The sequence below is a fragment of the Anabrus simplex genome, chromosome 2, assembly GCF_040414725.1.
Source record: "Anabrus simplex isolate iqAnaSimp1 chromosome 2, ASM4041472v1, whole genome shotgun sequence".
NCBI classification, from domain to species: domain Eukaryota; kingdom Metazoa; phylum Arthropoda; class Insecta; order Orthoptera; family Tettigoniidae; genus Anabrus; species Anabrus simplex.
The window spans coordinates 1,072,301,583-1,072,316,841 of record NC_090266.1 but is presented as its reverse complement, the minus strand read 5'-3'; the positions used below and the strand labels follow the sequence as shown (position 1 = coordinate 1,072,316,841).

The 15,259-nt window shown below is 40.1% G+C and overlaps 1 protein-coding gene across 1 annotated transcript in view; it reads left to right on the top strand.

Moving 5' to 3' along the window:
• The first annotated feature begins 5,478 nt into the window (after positions 1-5,478).
• The window catches only part of sprt (PDZ domain-containing protein sprite), a 56,555-nt gene continuing 46,774 nt past the window's right edge, over positions 5,479-15,259 (top strand). The window contains exons 1-2 of the mRNA XM_067142034.2: positions 5,479-5,522; positions 7,662-7,819. Of these exons, the coding sequence (XP_066998135.2) occupies positions 5,493-5,522; positions 7,662-7,819 (188 nt within the window). The 5' untranslated portion in view covers positions 5,479-5,492. The remainder of the gene's footprint in view (positions 5,523-7,661; positions 7,820-15,259) is intronic.

Genomic DNA, 15,259 nt, shown 5'->3' with positions numbered 1-15,259 from the left:
CAGGGAAGCCCAGGGTGATCACTTTGAACAATTGCTACGAGTTTTACTTTGGTATGTCAGATGTTACGCCATTTTTGCAACGTAATGGCTTGGGAGTACAGTACAGTATCGCCTTAGTATTTTGAGTCTCGATAGGTCGATATTCTCATAAATCCGAGCAGGGAAATTGATGTACCGGTAACAAAAATTATAAATCGAGAGTTTCAGTGCGCGAGTGCGGAAGACGTGCTTGTTAAAACGCTAGACATTGACCTTGAACGCATTTCGGCAGTTGCTCAATCCTACACTGCATGTTTTTTTTTGGTTTTTTTTGCTACTTGCTTTACGTCGCACCGACACAGATACGTCTTATGGCGACGATGGGACAGGAAAGGGCTAGGTGTGGGAAGGAAGCGGCCATGCCTTAATTAAGGTACAGCCCCACCATTTGCCTGGTGTGAAAATGGGAATCCACGGAAAACCATATTCAGGGCTGCCGACAGTGGGGTTCGAACCTACTATCTCCCGAATACTGGATACTGGCCGCACTTAAGTGACTGCAGCTATCGAGCTCGGTTTTTTGATTCTTTACGTGTATTCGAGAAATTTATATTTTGTTTCTTATTCACTACGAGTTAAAACAGAAGACACTTTGCGTTTTTAAGGGCCGATGACCTTAAAACAGCAGTCATCATCATTAACACGTATAAAAATTCAAAAATGCTTGTTTTATATTCATCACTACTGAAATATGAAAACAAATCAATCAAATTAGTTATTTCATTCCCACACTCGTAGAGGGCTGGGTGGGCCGTCAGCTATACGTGTAGCTCTTGGGCCATGTAGTAAGGAAGTAAAGTTGTGGGTATGAAATAATTCAAGTTGGACGTATGTCTTGTACATACAATAAATTGAGTTGAATATGTTAGTAAATATGCTTGTTGTTTAAAGGGGCCTAACATCGAGGTCATCGGCCCTGTTAGTAAATACCTGACCGCGCAGAGAGATAACCGCAGCAACAACACGGACCCCAGAGGAGGCCCGCAGAGCACCCCACCCAGGACAGAGATCCCACCAAACACTCCGTTTATTGAGTAAATTTTCATGGTACGATGTTGACATAGTACAATGTTCACATACATACATGGGTAAATAAACAAACAAACAGAGAGAAGTAGTTGGCCTTGAACTTGCTGGGCCGAGTGAGACGAGTTTTTAGTCCAGATATGTGAACAAAATAAGCACTGAGGTCATTGACCATGCTAAAAGGCTACAGAGCAGATTAAAGGCGATGTATCACAAGGTCAAACTTAAACATGTAACAGAACGTAAGATGTAACTGTGACAGATGAGAAACGAAATGCAACCCGGGCTGGGGAAACAAACACAGGCCTTGCAGCACTGTCTTGAAGCACAGGACAGAAACGTAGATGTACACCTGCACACGACACAACAGGTGAATTAAAGACGGAAAAAGTATTGTGTCACTTGAAGCTAAAGAGAAGTTATAAATGAACGAAATAAACTAAATCTAAATAGTAAAAATAACAATAATAATAATATACAAATAACAATAATATTAATAACAAAATATCAAATATGAATGACAAGTATACGACTTAAAAGGAGAGTAAAAAGAGGAATAAGACGAAAATATGAACAGGTGAATAATAATAATAATAATAATAATAATAATAATAATAATAATAATAATAATCAGACGAGGAAAGAAAGTAATAAGAAGAAGTTCAATATGAGTAGTAGCAATAAAAATAAGACTGAAAATTAATAATAATACCGGTAATGTTATTTCCTTTACGTCCCACTAACTACTCGTACTGTTTTTGGAGGCGCTGTAATTTAGTCCCGCACGAGTTCTTTTTACGTGCCTGTAAATCTACCAACACGAGGCTGACGTATTTGAGCACCTTCGAATACCACCGGATTGACCCAAGATCGAGCCTGCTAAGTTGGAACCAAGAAACCAGTGCTCTAACCGTCTGAGCAACTCAGACTGGCCACTTTTATTTTGATAAATTTATTAAGCACTGCAAAGGAAGCAGTAAGTTATCCTTTATTTTACCATTACACATATGCTTTTCGTTTGTAAGCACGAAATAATAATGTAATTTTGTACGTCCTAGTAACTACTTTGACTGGTTTTGGAGACGCCGAGGCGCCGGAATGTTGTACCGCAGGACTTTCTTTAATGCAAGTAAATCTACAGACACGAAACTGGCGTATTTCAGCACCTTCAAATCCCCCCGAATTGAGCCTCCATCGAACCTGCCACGATGGGATCAGAATACCAGCGCCCTATCGTCTGAGGTACTCAGCCCGGCATTAGAGCTTGGAATACGTTGGTCATGCGTTTAGGGGCGCGAAATTGTGAACTATCATTGGGGAGATACTGGGTTCGAACTCCACTGTCTACAGCCCTCCGTGGTTTCCCATTTTCACATCAGGAAAATGCTGGAGCTGAACCCTTATTAAGGCCACGAACGCTTCCTTCTCACGTCTACACCTTTTCTGTCCCATCGTCACCATAAGACCTATCTGTGACGGTGCGACGTAAAGCCAATTTTGAAAATCATCATATTTAGGACATTATACAACTGACGAGATCCATAGTTATAAACGATGAGAAGTATTTTCTGGGCAGACATTATTGGCGAGTAGTCAATAATAATAATAATAATAATAATGATAATGATAATAATAATGGTATTTGCGTTACGTTTACGGTTTTCGGAGACGATGAGGTGCCGGAATTTAGCCCTGCAGGGGTTCTATTTACGTGTCACTAAATCTACCGGCATGAGTGTGACGTATTTGAGCACATTTAAATACCACCGGACTGGGCCAGGTTCGAACCTGCGAGGTTGGAGTCAAAAGGCCAGCACCTCAACCGTCTGAGCCATACAGCCCGGCAGGAAGCACGAAATGTAGGTACGTACACCGGTAGCAGCCTTCAGCTGTTATCGTAGTTCAGTTGCTCGTAAACATAAAACCAATTTGGCAAGTATATTACGTAACATCTCGTGGCATTGCATTAGCGTTCAGCTGTTACAGTAGTATATTTGCTCTGAAACATAAACAGAAACCGGTTTGGCACGGATGGCGCGTGACTTGCCTGTTAACAACGGAAAGCTATTCATTCACAGAACAAGGCACACTACCTATTCTAAAAACATCGTATCCCTTTGCTCTCGAAAATAACTTCCGCGGATTACTAAAAGTTTGATATATAGTGGTTCGTCACATCGTTCTCTATTGCTACAAGAAATATCTGCACGTATACACCTAACACCCTGTATACATGACTCATGAATTTCCCGACACAAGTACATCACAACAAACACTGGGGTAGCCATATGACTCATTCAAATTACCAGAGTTATTAAAGCAATGTTTTCCCACTCGTGCAAAACAAATTACTCATACCTACATATGTGGATATCTTCCATCTTACCAATATAAATGGCAAAATATACAAATGTAATACTGATAATAATCATGATAATAATAATAATAATAAATCGAATACTGAAAATAATATCTCTAACTTCTACATATAATTCGGGGGTGTGATATATGTACTATCACAATGTGTAAATCTTTATTGTAGTATTTTGAACGAGTACTTAAGTGCAACCTACAATTTCGCCATTTGGGTACAGTTCCAGCCATCGAACAAACCAGTGTCCCCAAACTTTTGACCATCTCCTTCCTAGAGAACGCCCGGAGCTCTCCCACTTTATTTCCGCTTCTGCTAGGTTCTTCTGCACGACAAAGCCGAACTGTGATATATAAAATCTTCGGACTCTCCTTCTCCTGATATACTGCTCTTCTTGGCAATCATAAGAAATTTCGCTCCTGCAGCTGCTATTATGACATTTCACTTCGTAGATGTATGAAATTTGACACTTGCTGATACTAGGAAGCTACCTTTAACATGTATACGAATCATGACATCTCTATTGTAGTTTTTCTGAAGCATTCCCTAATATATCTACAAAATTTGGCACCTTCCTTGTTATTATGAATCTTCCCTTAACATTTACACAAAACTTGGCACCTCTTTTGCCGTAACATACCTACAAAATCTTTCATTTCCCTTCCTGTTACTAAGAAGCGTCCCTTAACGAATTTACAAAACTTGGCACCTATCTTGCTACTACTATGGAGCTCCCCTTAGCTTATTCATAAAACTTTACACCTCCCTTGCTGTTACCCTGAAGCTTCATTCAGCATATATCTACAAAATTTGGCATCTCACTTGCTGTTACTATGAAGCTTCCCATAAGACATCTATAAAAGTGGCCACCTCCCTCGCTGTTAACTACGGTACGTAGTTTCCTGTATATGTATAAAACACGGCATCTCCCATCCTCAGTGACAGAGTCGTTTAGTCATTGGCTTTCTGTTCCTATGAAAGCGGGTTCGATTAGGCTCACGTCGATGGTATTTGAGGCTGCTAAAAGTAGCAACTCCGGGTCGTTGCCTTCCAGCTCCTTATACAACTCCTGCGGGACAAAATGTTGGTACCCTGGCATCTATTACGATCTATAGCAGTTAGTATGGACGTTAAACAAATAGAATTGAATATTAATTTCTTGAAGTATATCTGAAGCTTCCCTTATACAGGGTACGAAATCTGACATCTCCCTTGCAGTTGGGCTAGAGCTTTCCTTATATGTACGAAATTTGAAATCTCTCTCATAATTTGCATGAATCTTCCCTTATACTGTACTGTATGTACGAAGCTTGATATATTCACTGCTCTAACGCTTCCTCTGAGTATTTTGCAGCTTTCCTGTGACGCCTTTCTCGATTTCATTGAATCTACTACGGAGTGGAATCAATGTTATATTATATGTTTCAATTACATCTCTTGTGGAAAGAGACTGGCAGTTTTCCACGTATTACACATGGAAAGAAACTGTCTGACAGGAATGTTAATAGTCGATATCAACCCTGTGAAGAGACTGGTAAAATGAAATGTGTGATGTAAATGCACATATTAATGCATGTGAAAACAAAAACATTTTATGGAATTTTCTTTTATATTGAGCATCAGTCATTTACATATGATTTGTAAGTCATCTGTCTTCGGTTCACTGATTTATCAGTAGGCCTAGAATCTTCAGGTTGCCCCATATTTTTGAGAACCACTCGAGCCACCTTGTCTCATTAAGTTTCGGCCAGGGGTTTGAGGCATTTAATGGCTTTCAAGACACCCTTTAGAATTTCAGGTGAAAATTCCAGTCCGCAGTCGTCTGGTCTGGAATGAGGTCTGGCCGTTGGTGCTGAAGAAATGTATGCGAATTATGAATGTAACGATTATGTACAATATAATATAGCAATCTGTGTTCTGTCATGTACGGTATTCTTTATAAGTGTTCACATTCATTTGCAGCAGTGTGTACTCAATAGTACCTTGTTTGTTTGTTTTTCAGACGGCTCTTCATCCTGGACAAGTTCCTCCGGCACCAACACCCCTTGAACCTAGGATGGCTCAGCTAGAAACTCTGGAAGCTAAGGTTAGTTCATAATCCCACTCAGCTAGGAGGGTTGATTCAGAAATCATGTCAACTATTTTTTTTTCTCTCTCTAGAAAATCTTCAACACAGGAAATGTACTAAGTAAATTTGGAAGTGTATGAAAAATACTTGTTAAAAGTGACACAACGTGGGGGCAGGGGGGATACAAGAATCTCTGGTGAGGTAAAAGGATAAAATGGCACTTTTAAATCAGTGTTTTATTTATTTTAAAGTCGTATAACCTGTTTGCAATCATTTGTACGTATCGTACAAGCTATTTAACATCTCCTAGCTTGTCTATGGTTCGTTGCCATCGATGAGGAAAACGGAATATACCATCGGCTTTATGAGATTCGTCACTGTGTGCTGTCTCACGTCGAAATTCTCGTACATTGTTTTGTTTGTTGGAAAATCGTTCCTCACGATATGGCTAGTTCACTTTGGAAATAAGATAGAAGTCGCACGGACTAAGATGTATGAACGAAGTTGTGACACTTGCGTGGAGATGGAATGTGTTGACATTTGCACGGAACGTCGAACATTCCAGGAAATTACTAAGCGTGGGTATGTCAAACAGTGACACTTGTACGGAGGCCCAAGGAGGATTCTACGCTCAGAAATTATAGTGAAACTATAACTGGAATATTACTGGACCATTAAATTATGTAAACGTTGTAAATATATAAATATTCTGAATCAGAATTAAGAAAGAAAAACTTGACAACTGAATATCGCTGAATAATCATGTAAATACAGTATTTTGTATCATTATTAAAAAATAAAAACTTGACAAACTTACCTAAATTGAACAAATATATACAGTATATGGGAAACGCAAAGAGACCACCTCCCCTCGTGGCGTTCCCTGAAAATGGCGCAAAGTTGGCTAAATGTCTCTTACAATGTATAAAATTAACGGTTACTTATAAATTGCATCTAGATTCACTACCGTGATTACAAAGAAAAACATGATGCACTGTACGTGTCTTAATACCAGAGTATATGAAAATTGCGGCTCCGTGCAAGTGTCACTCCGTGCAAATGTCACCATTCTACTTCTGACTCACCAAGTGCTGTGAAGTAGAGTGAAAAGCTCTGTGCAAGTGTTCCCACCCCGTATGAACGCTACTCGACTTTGGTTACTGCCATTACGCACCGCTGCCATCGGACAGCCGACATACGGAACGTGATCACCGCTAGACTGTTGCATCCATACCCCTTCTGCCGTCACCATTGTGAAGTTCAAGTGACACACTTTCAAATATATATATTACATGTTTGGTATTGGCACATTTTCAGGAAATAAAAAGTCGTTGCCATGACTTATCAATCAACCCTCGAATAAATAACTCCTTTACACTGTATGTCTTTATTATTATTCGCTCTGCTTCGTTTCGGCCGGCTGTGGACCATGGTATTTCAACCGTTTTCATCCTTGAGCTTTCTTTCCCAGTATCCCCGCATTCGCTTTCTCTGAGCCTCCTTTGTTTCATCAGTCCACTTCTTGCCTGTTTTCAGCTTCGGCTTTTCTAGAAAACGCTGGGATGCTCGAACTTTCTTCTGGAGAGGAACACGTTCCTGGATGTCTTCATGTGTGATCCCTATTTTTTTATTGTCTTTTTCAACTTCGGTGAACCAGGATCCCTTGGTTTTCTTGTTTACAGAGTAGGAAACGATCCGCTTCGTCAAAATCTGCAAGGCCATAGCCTACGTGTTATGTGGTCATAAAAATGAATCCTCCGTTTCCGAATGGTTTCCGTTATCCTTTCCAAAAGCAGGTACAGTTCATTGTTATGCCGTCTCCTGTACTCAACATTTTCTCTGATTGGTCCTAGGACTTTTTTCAGGATTTTTCTTTCTTTGGCTTCTAACTTTTCAATTAGACCCTTCCTGTTCAATGCAAGACATCCTGCTGCATACAGAGCCTCTGACTGAAACATACGTATAAGCTTGGCGTTGATGGACACTGTTCTTTAGTTGTAGATATTTCTTGTTATTATTATTATTATTACAGGAAGACACTGGGTTATAATTTTAACCATTTTTATACGGAAAATTGTCAGGAATATTTTTTCTATAGCGTAGGAGGTGGAGATCTTGGAGACATGTCATGTGCTAACCGTGTCTGTCTTACTGCAGATGGCAAGTATTGAGGTGTCGCTGTCGACGACACCCCGTCGTAAGAAGAATGGAAGTGTAGGCAGCGGTGGACCTCTGCATCGCCCTACAAAGGACCTCGCCAAGGAATTAGAAAGTCTCCGCAATGCACTGAGAGACAAGGAGAACATAATTCAAAGGTAAAGTATTAAATGCTGTAGATCCTTCATTTAGAAAAAGGGTTCCACAAAAAACTCTCAGAAATGAACATACATTAATGGGTATGGGAACTGTTGTGTTTCTAATGATGCTAAGTAGTAGTCTTCGGTTCAGAGGGACGTGAGTTCGATTCGTGATCGAGCCGAGGATTATAGCTGCGCCCGGTTCATTCCTCTGGCTCGGACACTAGGTGCACATGTTAGTCTTAGTACACTTCCCTTCATCCATATGCAACACACCACACTACCAACCACCACAGAAACATGCAATAGTGAATACATCCCTCCACTTACGGTTGGCGTCAGGAAGGGCATCAGGCCATAACACTGGTCCAAATACACAGCGCCGACCCCAAAAAACTGGGAAGACTTTATGACTAAGAGCAACTTCGGTAGCAATCTCAACTGCTTAGTGTACTGTAGCCGATTTCTGGAGTGTGCAGATGTTCTGACAGGAACTAAATTACTGTAATATCTGTACTTCTTTCTTTCTTTCTTTCTTTCTTTCTTTCTTTCTTTCTTTCTTTCCTCCTTAATCCGGTTACCTTGCAGGGTTGGTTTTTCCTCGGGACTCAGCCAGGGATCCCACCTCAACCGCCTCTAGGGCAGTTTCCTGGAGCGTGAGGCTTTGGGCAAGTGGGCCTCACTTGCTATGCTGAAGAGGTGCCTTGTGGGGGATGGGAAGACTGGAAGGGATAGATAAGGAAGAGGAAACGAAGCAGCCGTGGCCTTAAGTAAGGTACCATCCCGGCATTTGCCTGGAAGATAAGAAGGATGGTTGAGGTGGGAATTGAAACCCCTCTACTCAGTTGACCTCCTGAGGCTGAGTGGACCCCGTTCCAGCCCTCGAACCATTTTTCAAATTTTGTGGCAGAGCCTAGAATCGAACCCGGGCCTCCGGGAGTGGCAGCTAATCACACTAACCACTACACCACAGAGGCGGACATAATGTCTATACCAGTGTTAGTAATTGTAACTGACTTGAGGACGCAATTAAGTAATGAACCCTAGGACTGGAAACAAGATTTCATCCGAACATTCACCTGGATTGTCATAAGGAGTGACAACTATACTCGAGTTGGCTACTGTCTACATTCTTATGTCTCCAATCTGTGACTCTAATCATCTGAGTTTACCATTAGTCAAATTAACTTAGAAATGTACATTTTATTGTTATCGGCAGGTTTTACCCGACAGTGGGCTACTAGCCTCTAACGGTGGGACCGCTCTCTACTAATTTTACTATTTTACCTTTTAAATTTCAGGAATAAACAGGTGAGAGATGTAGACTACAGTCTTTCGATGGCCTCACTGTTAACGGCAACCTATAAAAATACAAATTATATCCATGTTCCAGGCGTGGTTTCTGAGGTTCACATACTAATAATACAAATAATATAATAATAATAATAATAATAATAATAATAATAATAATAATAATAATAATAATAATAATAATAATAATAATAATAATAATCGTATGGCCTCAGCTATTGAATGATCAGTGTCTAGGCCTCCAGTTCAGAGGGTCTCGGGTTCGATTGCCGGCGTGGATGGGGATTTTAATCACGTATGGTTGATTCCTCTGTCCCGGGGACCGGGTGTTTGTGTTCGTCCCAACATTTACCTCTTCATACACTCACAGCACATTACATCACGAACCACCACAGAAAACACGCAGTAGTGAGCACATCACATCCCTCCACATAGAGTTGGTATCAGGAAGGGCGTCTGGCCTTAAAACATGACCAAGTCACACAACGTTACAGTTCGCACCCACGAACACCACCAAAGTCTGGGAAAAGCAGTAGAATAATAATAAGAAGTATGGCCTCAGCTATCATGTGCAGGCATTTGGATTTTACCTCATCTACGCCGCCTGTCAATTTCAAAGTTTTATCTAAAGGCCGGTCTCCACTGTTTAACATTTAACACCAACATGTTAAATTTAACATGTTACAGTTGACATGTATATTGTGATTGTGTCTTCCAATTGACTTTGCATGTTAACTCAGAATGTTGAGTTAACACTTTTAACATGTTGGCGTGTTTTCCGCTCCAAGTGGAAAACATGTCAAGTCAATTCGTTGTTCGTGCGTTGTCGGCACAGCTTCGGCAACTTCCATGATGTTTCCATGCCAACACATAACCTAAACGATGCAAACGACGTGCTCCTCATGAAGTAGGATTATAATTACAACACTCCGCAATACTCCTTCTCTTTGTTCTAAGCTACAAATACAGTACACGCACGTGTGTCGTTCTCTCTGCACTATACTAAAATGTCAGAAATGGGGTAGAGCAAGGAGATTACTCTGGACCTAATTAATGATATAATTTTTTTTTTTTGCTAGGGGCTTTACGTCGCGCCGACACAGATAGGTCTTATGGCGACGATGGGATAGGAAAGGCCTAGGAGTTGGAAGGAAGCGGCCGTGGCCTTAATTAAGGTACAGCCCCAGCATTTGCCTGGTGTGAAAATGGGAAACCACGGAAAACCATTTTCAGGGCTGCCGATAGTGGGATTCGAACCTACTATCTCCCGGATGCAAGCTCACAGCCGCGCGCCTCTACGCGCACGGCCAACTCGCCCGGTAAATGATATAATAGAAAGGCCTTATTTGTGGGATGTCTCATCAGAGGAATACAGATATAAAGCGAAGAAAGCCGACAGTTTCCAGGAACTCGAAAATATCTATAATTCTTCCCGCGAGTAAATCGAAAAAAAAAAAAAACTAGCGTCCCTCCGCTCCCAGTACAGTCGAGAATTGCAGAAAGTTCAGAAAAGTCGGTAGTCGGGAGCGGACGAAGTTTATACCCTGTACTTCAAAGTGGTTTGCTTTTAAAGCTATGAGCAGAGTGAGGGGAGGAAATGTGCCTAATAAAACTGAATTTCTAAATCAAAACAAGAAGCAACAGTGGCAATAACAAAGGCCAATTCCTCTTCATCTGAGTCCATTGTCCTTATTTAAAAATACTAGACACCATCTAAATGTATTACCATAAATTGTATGATGAACTACCTGTATATAAACAAAGGATGTCAAGTTTAATATGTTTATTAAGTGTGGACACAATGTTAAATGAAACAGTTTTTGACATTTAACATTTAACATGCTGATGGTGTCACCAGTTAACATTTAACACTTTTAACATTTAACATGTTGTTGTTAAATGTTAATCAGTGGAGACCGGCCTTTACTCTACCAGATGGCAAAAAAATGGATGGATCTCTGTTGGGCAATCTATTATTATTATTATTATTATTATTATTATTATTATTATTATTATTATTATTATTATTATTATTATTATTATTATTATTATTATTATTAAAATACATCGCAATTGGAAAATATCCCGGTGGCAATGGTCATGATAATAAAGTAAAGGTTAAACATAATTACCCAACATCAGCAACAGCAACAACAGCAACAACAACAACTACTACTACTACTACTACTACTACAAGAACAAGAGTAAAGCAAGCAATTCCATGGAAAGAAAATACTACTAGTTTAACATCAACATATACAAACACACAACTTAAGTATTTCCAGTGCTTAACACTATAGCTTACAATGCTGTAGATTAAGCTTACCACTAGCTTAAAACTACAAGTGATAATAAAGTAAAGTTAAAACAACAACCACAACCAATTCACGGAATGAGTATGGCTGACAGTATAAATTAATTTTGTCAGGTTAACACCGAATGTGCCTCCAAAGATCTTTTACATGCCAACATATTACGACATGGAGAGCCGAATGGACTTATTTCCACCCTTCGAAAATCCGACTATCTCTGCCGTATTTGAATCCACGATCTTGGAAGGCAGAGGCCAGCATTACCATTATCAGTCACTATCAGTCATTATCAGTCACCATTATCAGATTTTTAAAGAATGGTGTGAGAAAAACGTAACTGCTCAATATGTCTGCCCAGAAATGTGGAGGTCTCCGGTCCCCAAGTCGAAATATTATTCTTGTAATATTTCTCTGCTGTATAATAAGTAATACATAACATAACTGTACCAACATGTAATTTATATACCAAAATGGTACACTTGCATCGACTTGAATTAATATTGTCTTCATTTTTATACACAAACTATAAAATTATAACAACAACGACCATGTTGAGAGGATCGGATGGTAGAGCACTGGCTTTCTCAGCCTTTTGATTGGTTTTGTCTGGTGCTATTTGAAGGTGCTCAAATACCCTAGCTTTGTGTTCATGGATTTAATGACATGTACAGTAGCGCACATGAGTGTTTTGACAGCATATGTTACAATATTTTTATTCACAACATTGTTTTGCCTGTTGTACAATGCATAAAATATGAACAACAAGAACATACATCTAAACAAACTAACCTTTTGGAAGTAGAATATTGTGTTACAAAATTAAATTGTGAAATTGTGCAGTGAGGGGCGGGCAGCTGTGAGCTTGCATTCAGGTGATAGTGGTTCGAACCCCACTGCCGGCAGCTCTGAAGATCGTTTTCTGTGGTTTCCCTGCAAATGCCGAGGCTGTAGGCCTACTTTAATTAAGGCCATGACCGCTTCCTTCCCACTCCTGCCCTTTCCTGTCCCATCATCGCCATATGACCTATCTGTGTCGGTGCGACGTAAATGCAAGGAAAAAAAGTTGTGAAATTCAAACATTATAAATGTTTTGACAAAGATCCTCTGGACAAATAAATCAAACAAATGTTCATTTTGTGACCATGGCAACTAATAAATTGTTGCATAGCCTTTTGCTTGTATCGCAGTATTGAACCCTTGAACTTACCGTTCCATTGTAGGTCGTCTGCCTCGGCTGCTTCGGTATTACAGTATTGATTCTTAGATCTTGGGGTCGTGTAGTATTCTTTTCAGTCACTTCATTGACCAATCGACAGGGTTCAGAGAAAAGCATAACTACGTCAAATGAGGAGCAAAAATGCGCTGGTGAACTCACAACAGATCCCAGGGAATCACTGGATAGGTGGAGGGAATACTTTGAAAATCTTCTCAACGTAAAAGGAAATCTTCATGGTGGTGTCGTGAACAACCAAGTTCATGGGAAGAAAGAAAATGATGGTGGTGAAATTTCCCTTGAGGAAGTGGAAAGGATGGTAAATGAACACCATTGTCATAAAGCAGCAGGTATAGATGAAATTAGACCTGAAATGGTGAAGTATAGTGGGAAGGCAGGGATGAAATGGCTCCATAGATAGAGTAGTAAGATTAGCATGGAGTGTTGGTAAGGTACCTTCAGATTGGACAAAAGCAGTAATTGCACCTATCTACAAGCAAGGGAACAGAAAGGATTGCAACAATTATCGAGGTATCTCATTGATTAGTGTACCAGGCATAGTATTCACTGGCATCTTGGAAGGGAGGGTGCGATCAGTGGTTGAGAGGAAGTTGGATGAAAACCAGTGTGGTTTTAGACCTCAGAGGGGCTGTCAGGATCAGATTTTTAGTATGCGCCAAGTAATTGAAAAATGTTACGAGAGGAATAGACAGTTGTGTTTATGTTTCGTAGATCTAGAGAAAGCATATGACAGGGTACCCAAGGAAAAGATGTTCGCCATACTGGGAGACTATGGAATTAAGGGTAAATTACTGAAATCAATCAAAGGCGTCTATGTTGACAATTGGGCTGCAGTGAGAATTGATGGTAGAATGAGTTCTTGGTTCAGGGTACTTACAGGAGTTAGACAAGGCTGTAATCTTTCACCTTTGCTGTTCGCAGTTTACATGGATCATCTGCTGAAAGGTATAAAGTGGCCGGGAGTCTAGGTGGAAATGTAGTAAGCAGTCTGGCGTATGCTAACGACTTTGTCTTAATGGCAGATTGTGCCGAAAGCCTGCAGTCTAATATCTTGGAACTTGAAAATAGGTGCAATGAGTATGGTATGAAAATCAGCCTTTCGAAGACTAAATTGATGTCAGTAGGTAAGAAATTCAACAGAATTGAATGTCAGATTGGTGATACAAAGCTGGAACAGGTAGAACATTTTAAGTATTTGTGTGTTCTCCCAGGATGGTAATATAGCAAGTGAGATTGAATCAAGGTGTAGTAATGCTAATGCAGTGAGCTCGCAGTTGCGAACAACAGTGTTCTGTAAGAATGAAGTCAGCTCCCGGACGAAACTATCCTTATAACGGTCTGTTTTCAGACCAACTTTGCTTTACGGGAGCGAAAGCTGGGTTTACTCAGGATATCTTATTCATAAGTCAGAAGTAACAGACATGAAAGTAGCAAGAATGATTGCTGGTACAAACAGGTGGGAACAATGGCAGGACGGTACTCGGAACGAGGAGATAAAGACTAAATTGGGAATAAACTCGATGGATGAAGCTGTATGCATAAACCGGCTTCGGTGGTGGGGTCATGTGAGATGAATGGAGGAGATAGGTTACCTAGGAGAATAATTGACTCTGTCGTGGTGGGTAAGAGGTGTAGAGGGAGACCGAGACGACAATGGCTAGACTCAGTTTCTAACGATTTAAAGATAAGAGGTATAGAACTAAATGAGGCCACAGCACTAGCTGCAAATAGAGGATTGTGGCGACGTTTAATAAATTCACAGAGGCTTGCAGACTGAACGCTGAAAGGCATAATGGTCTATAATGAAAATGAATGTAATGTATGTATGGAATAAAATTCGCCATGTGTTGTCGTCTCGTGACACCCTTAAATTATAGATGGGGCCGATGACCTTCGATGTTAGGCCCCTTAAAACAAGCATCATCATCATCATCATCATCATCATCATCATCATCATCATCATCATCATCAAGTTATAGATGAATCCCGATGCTGAATTATGCATCACCCCAAACAGTTGCTCAGAATGAACTAACGCCACTTGATCCGAGGAGATCTTACGTTACATCGTTCTGAAGGAACAAAACTGCGAAATGCAGGGAAACAGTAATTCACTATGCGTTTAGAAGAAACGCCAAACACTGAAGTTAAATAAAAGTGATAAGTCACTCGAAAAGTCTTCTTACTAAACCAACACTCAGGTTATGAAACATTTACGTCGTTAAATTAATTAAAGTACAAGTCCGCTATTAAAAAAACAAGAAAAAAAAGAAAACATGAAATCTTCCCAATCCTACATAACTACAACTACCGGTACAATTACAAATCTGTCTACCTACACGTGTCCCCTTAAACTAAACTACAAGTGATCGGTAGACCAACGTCTCACCTAAGCAATGCAAACAAGGTAAAATAAAATATTATAACAGCTGACGAATCGAAACCGCAGTCGAAGTGTAAATTCCTCAATACAAAAAAATTAACTGAGTGTCAACACACTGCTCTATCATAACACACCGTATACCCGAACAATAAATCTCTAAGTAAAAGAAAAACAATGTAAAATTGAAAACGAAAGTTAATCGAACTTGAACGCACGCA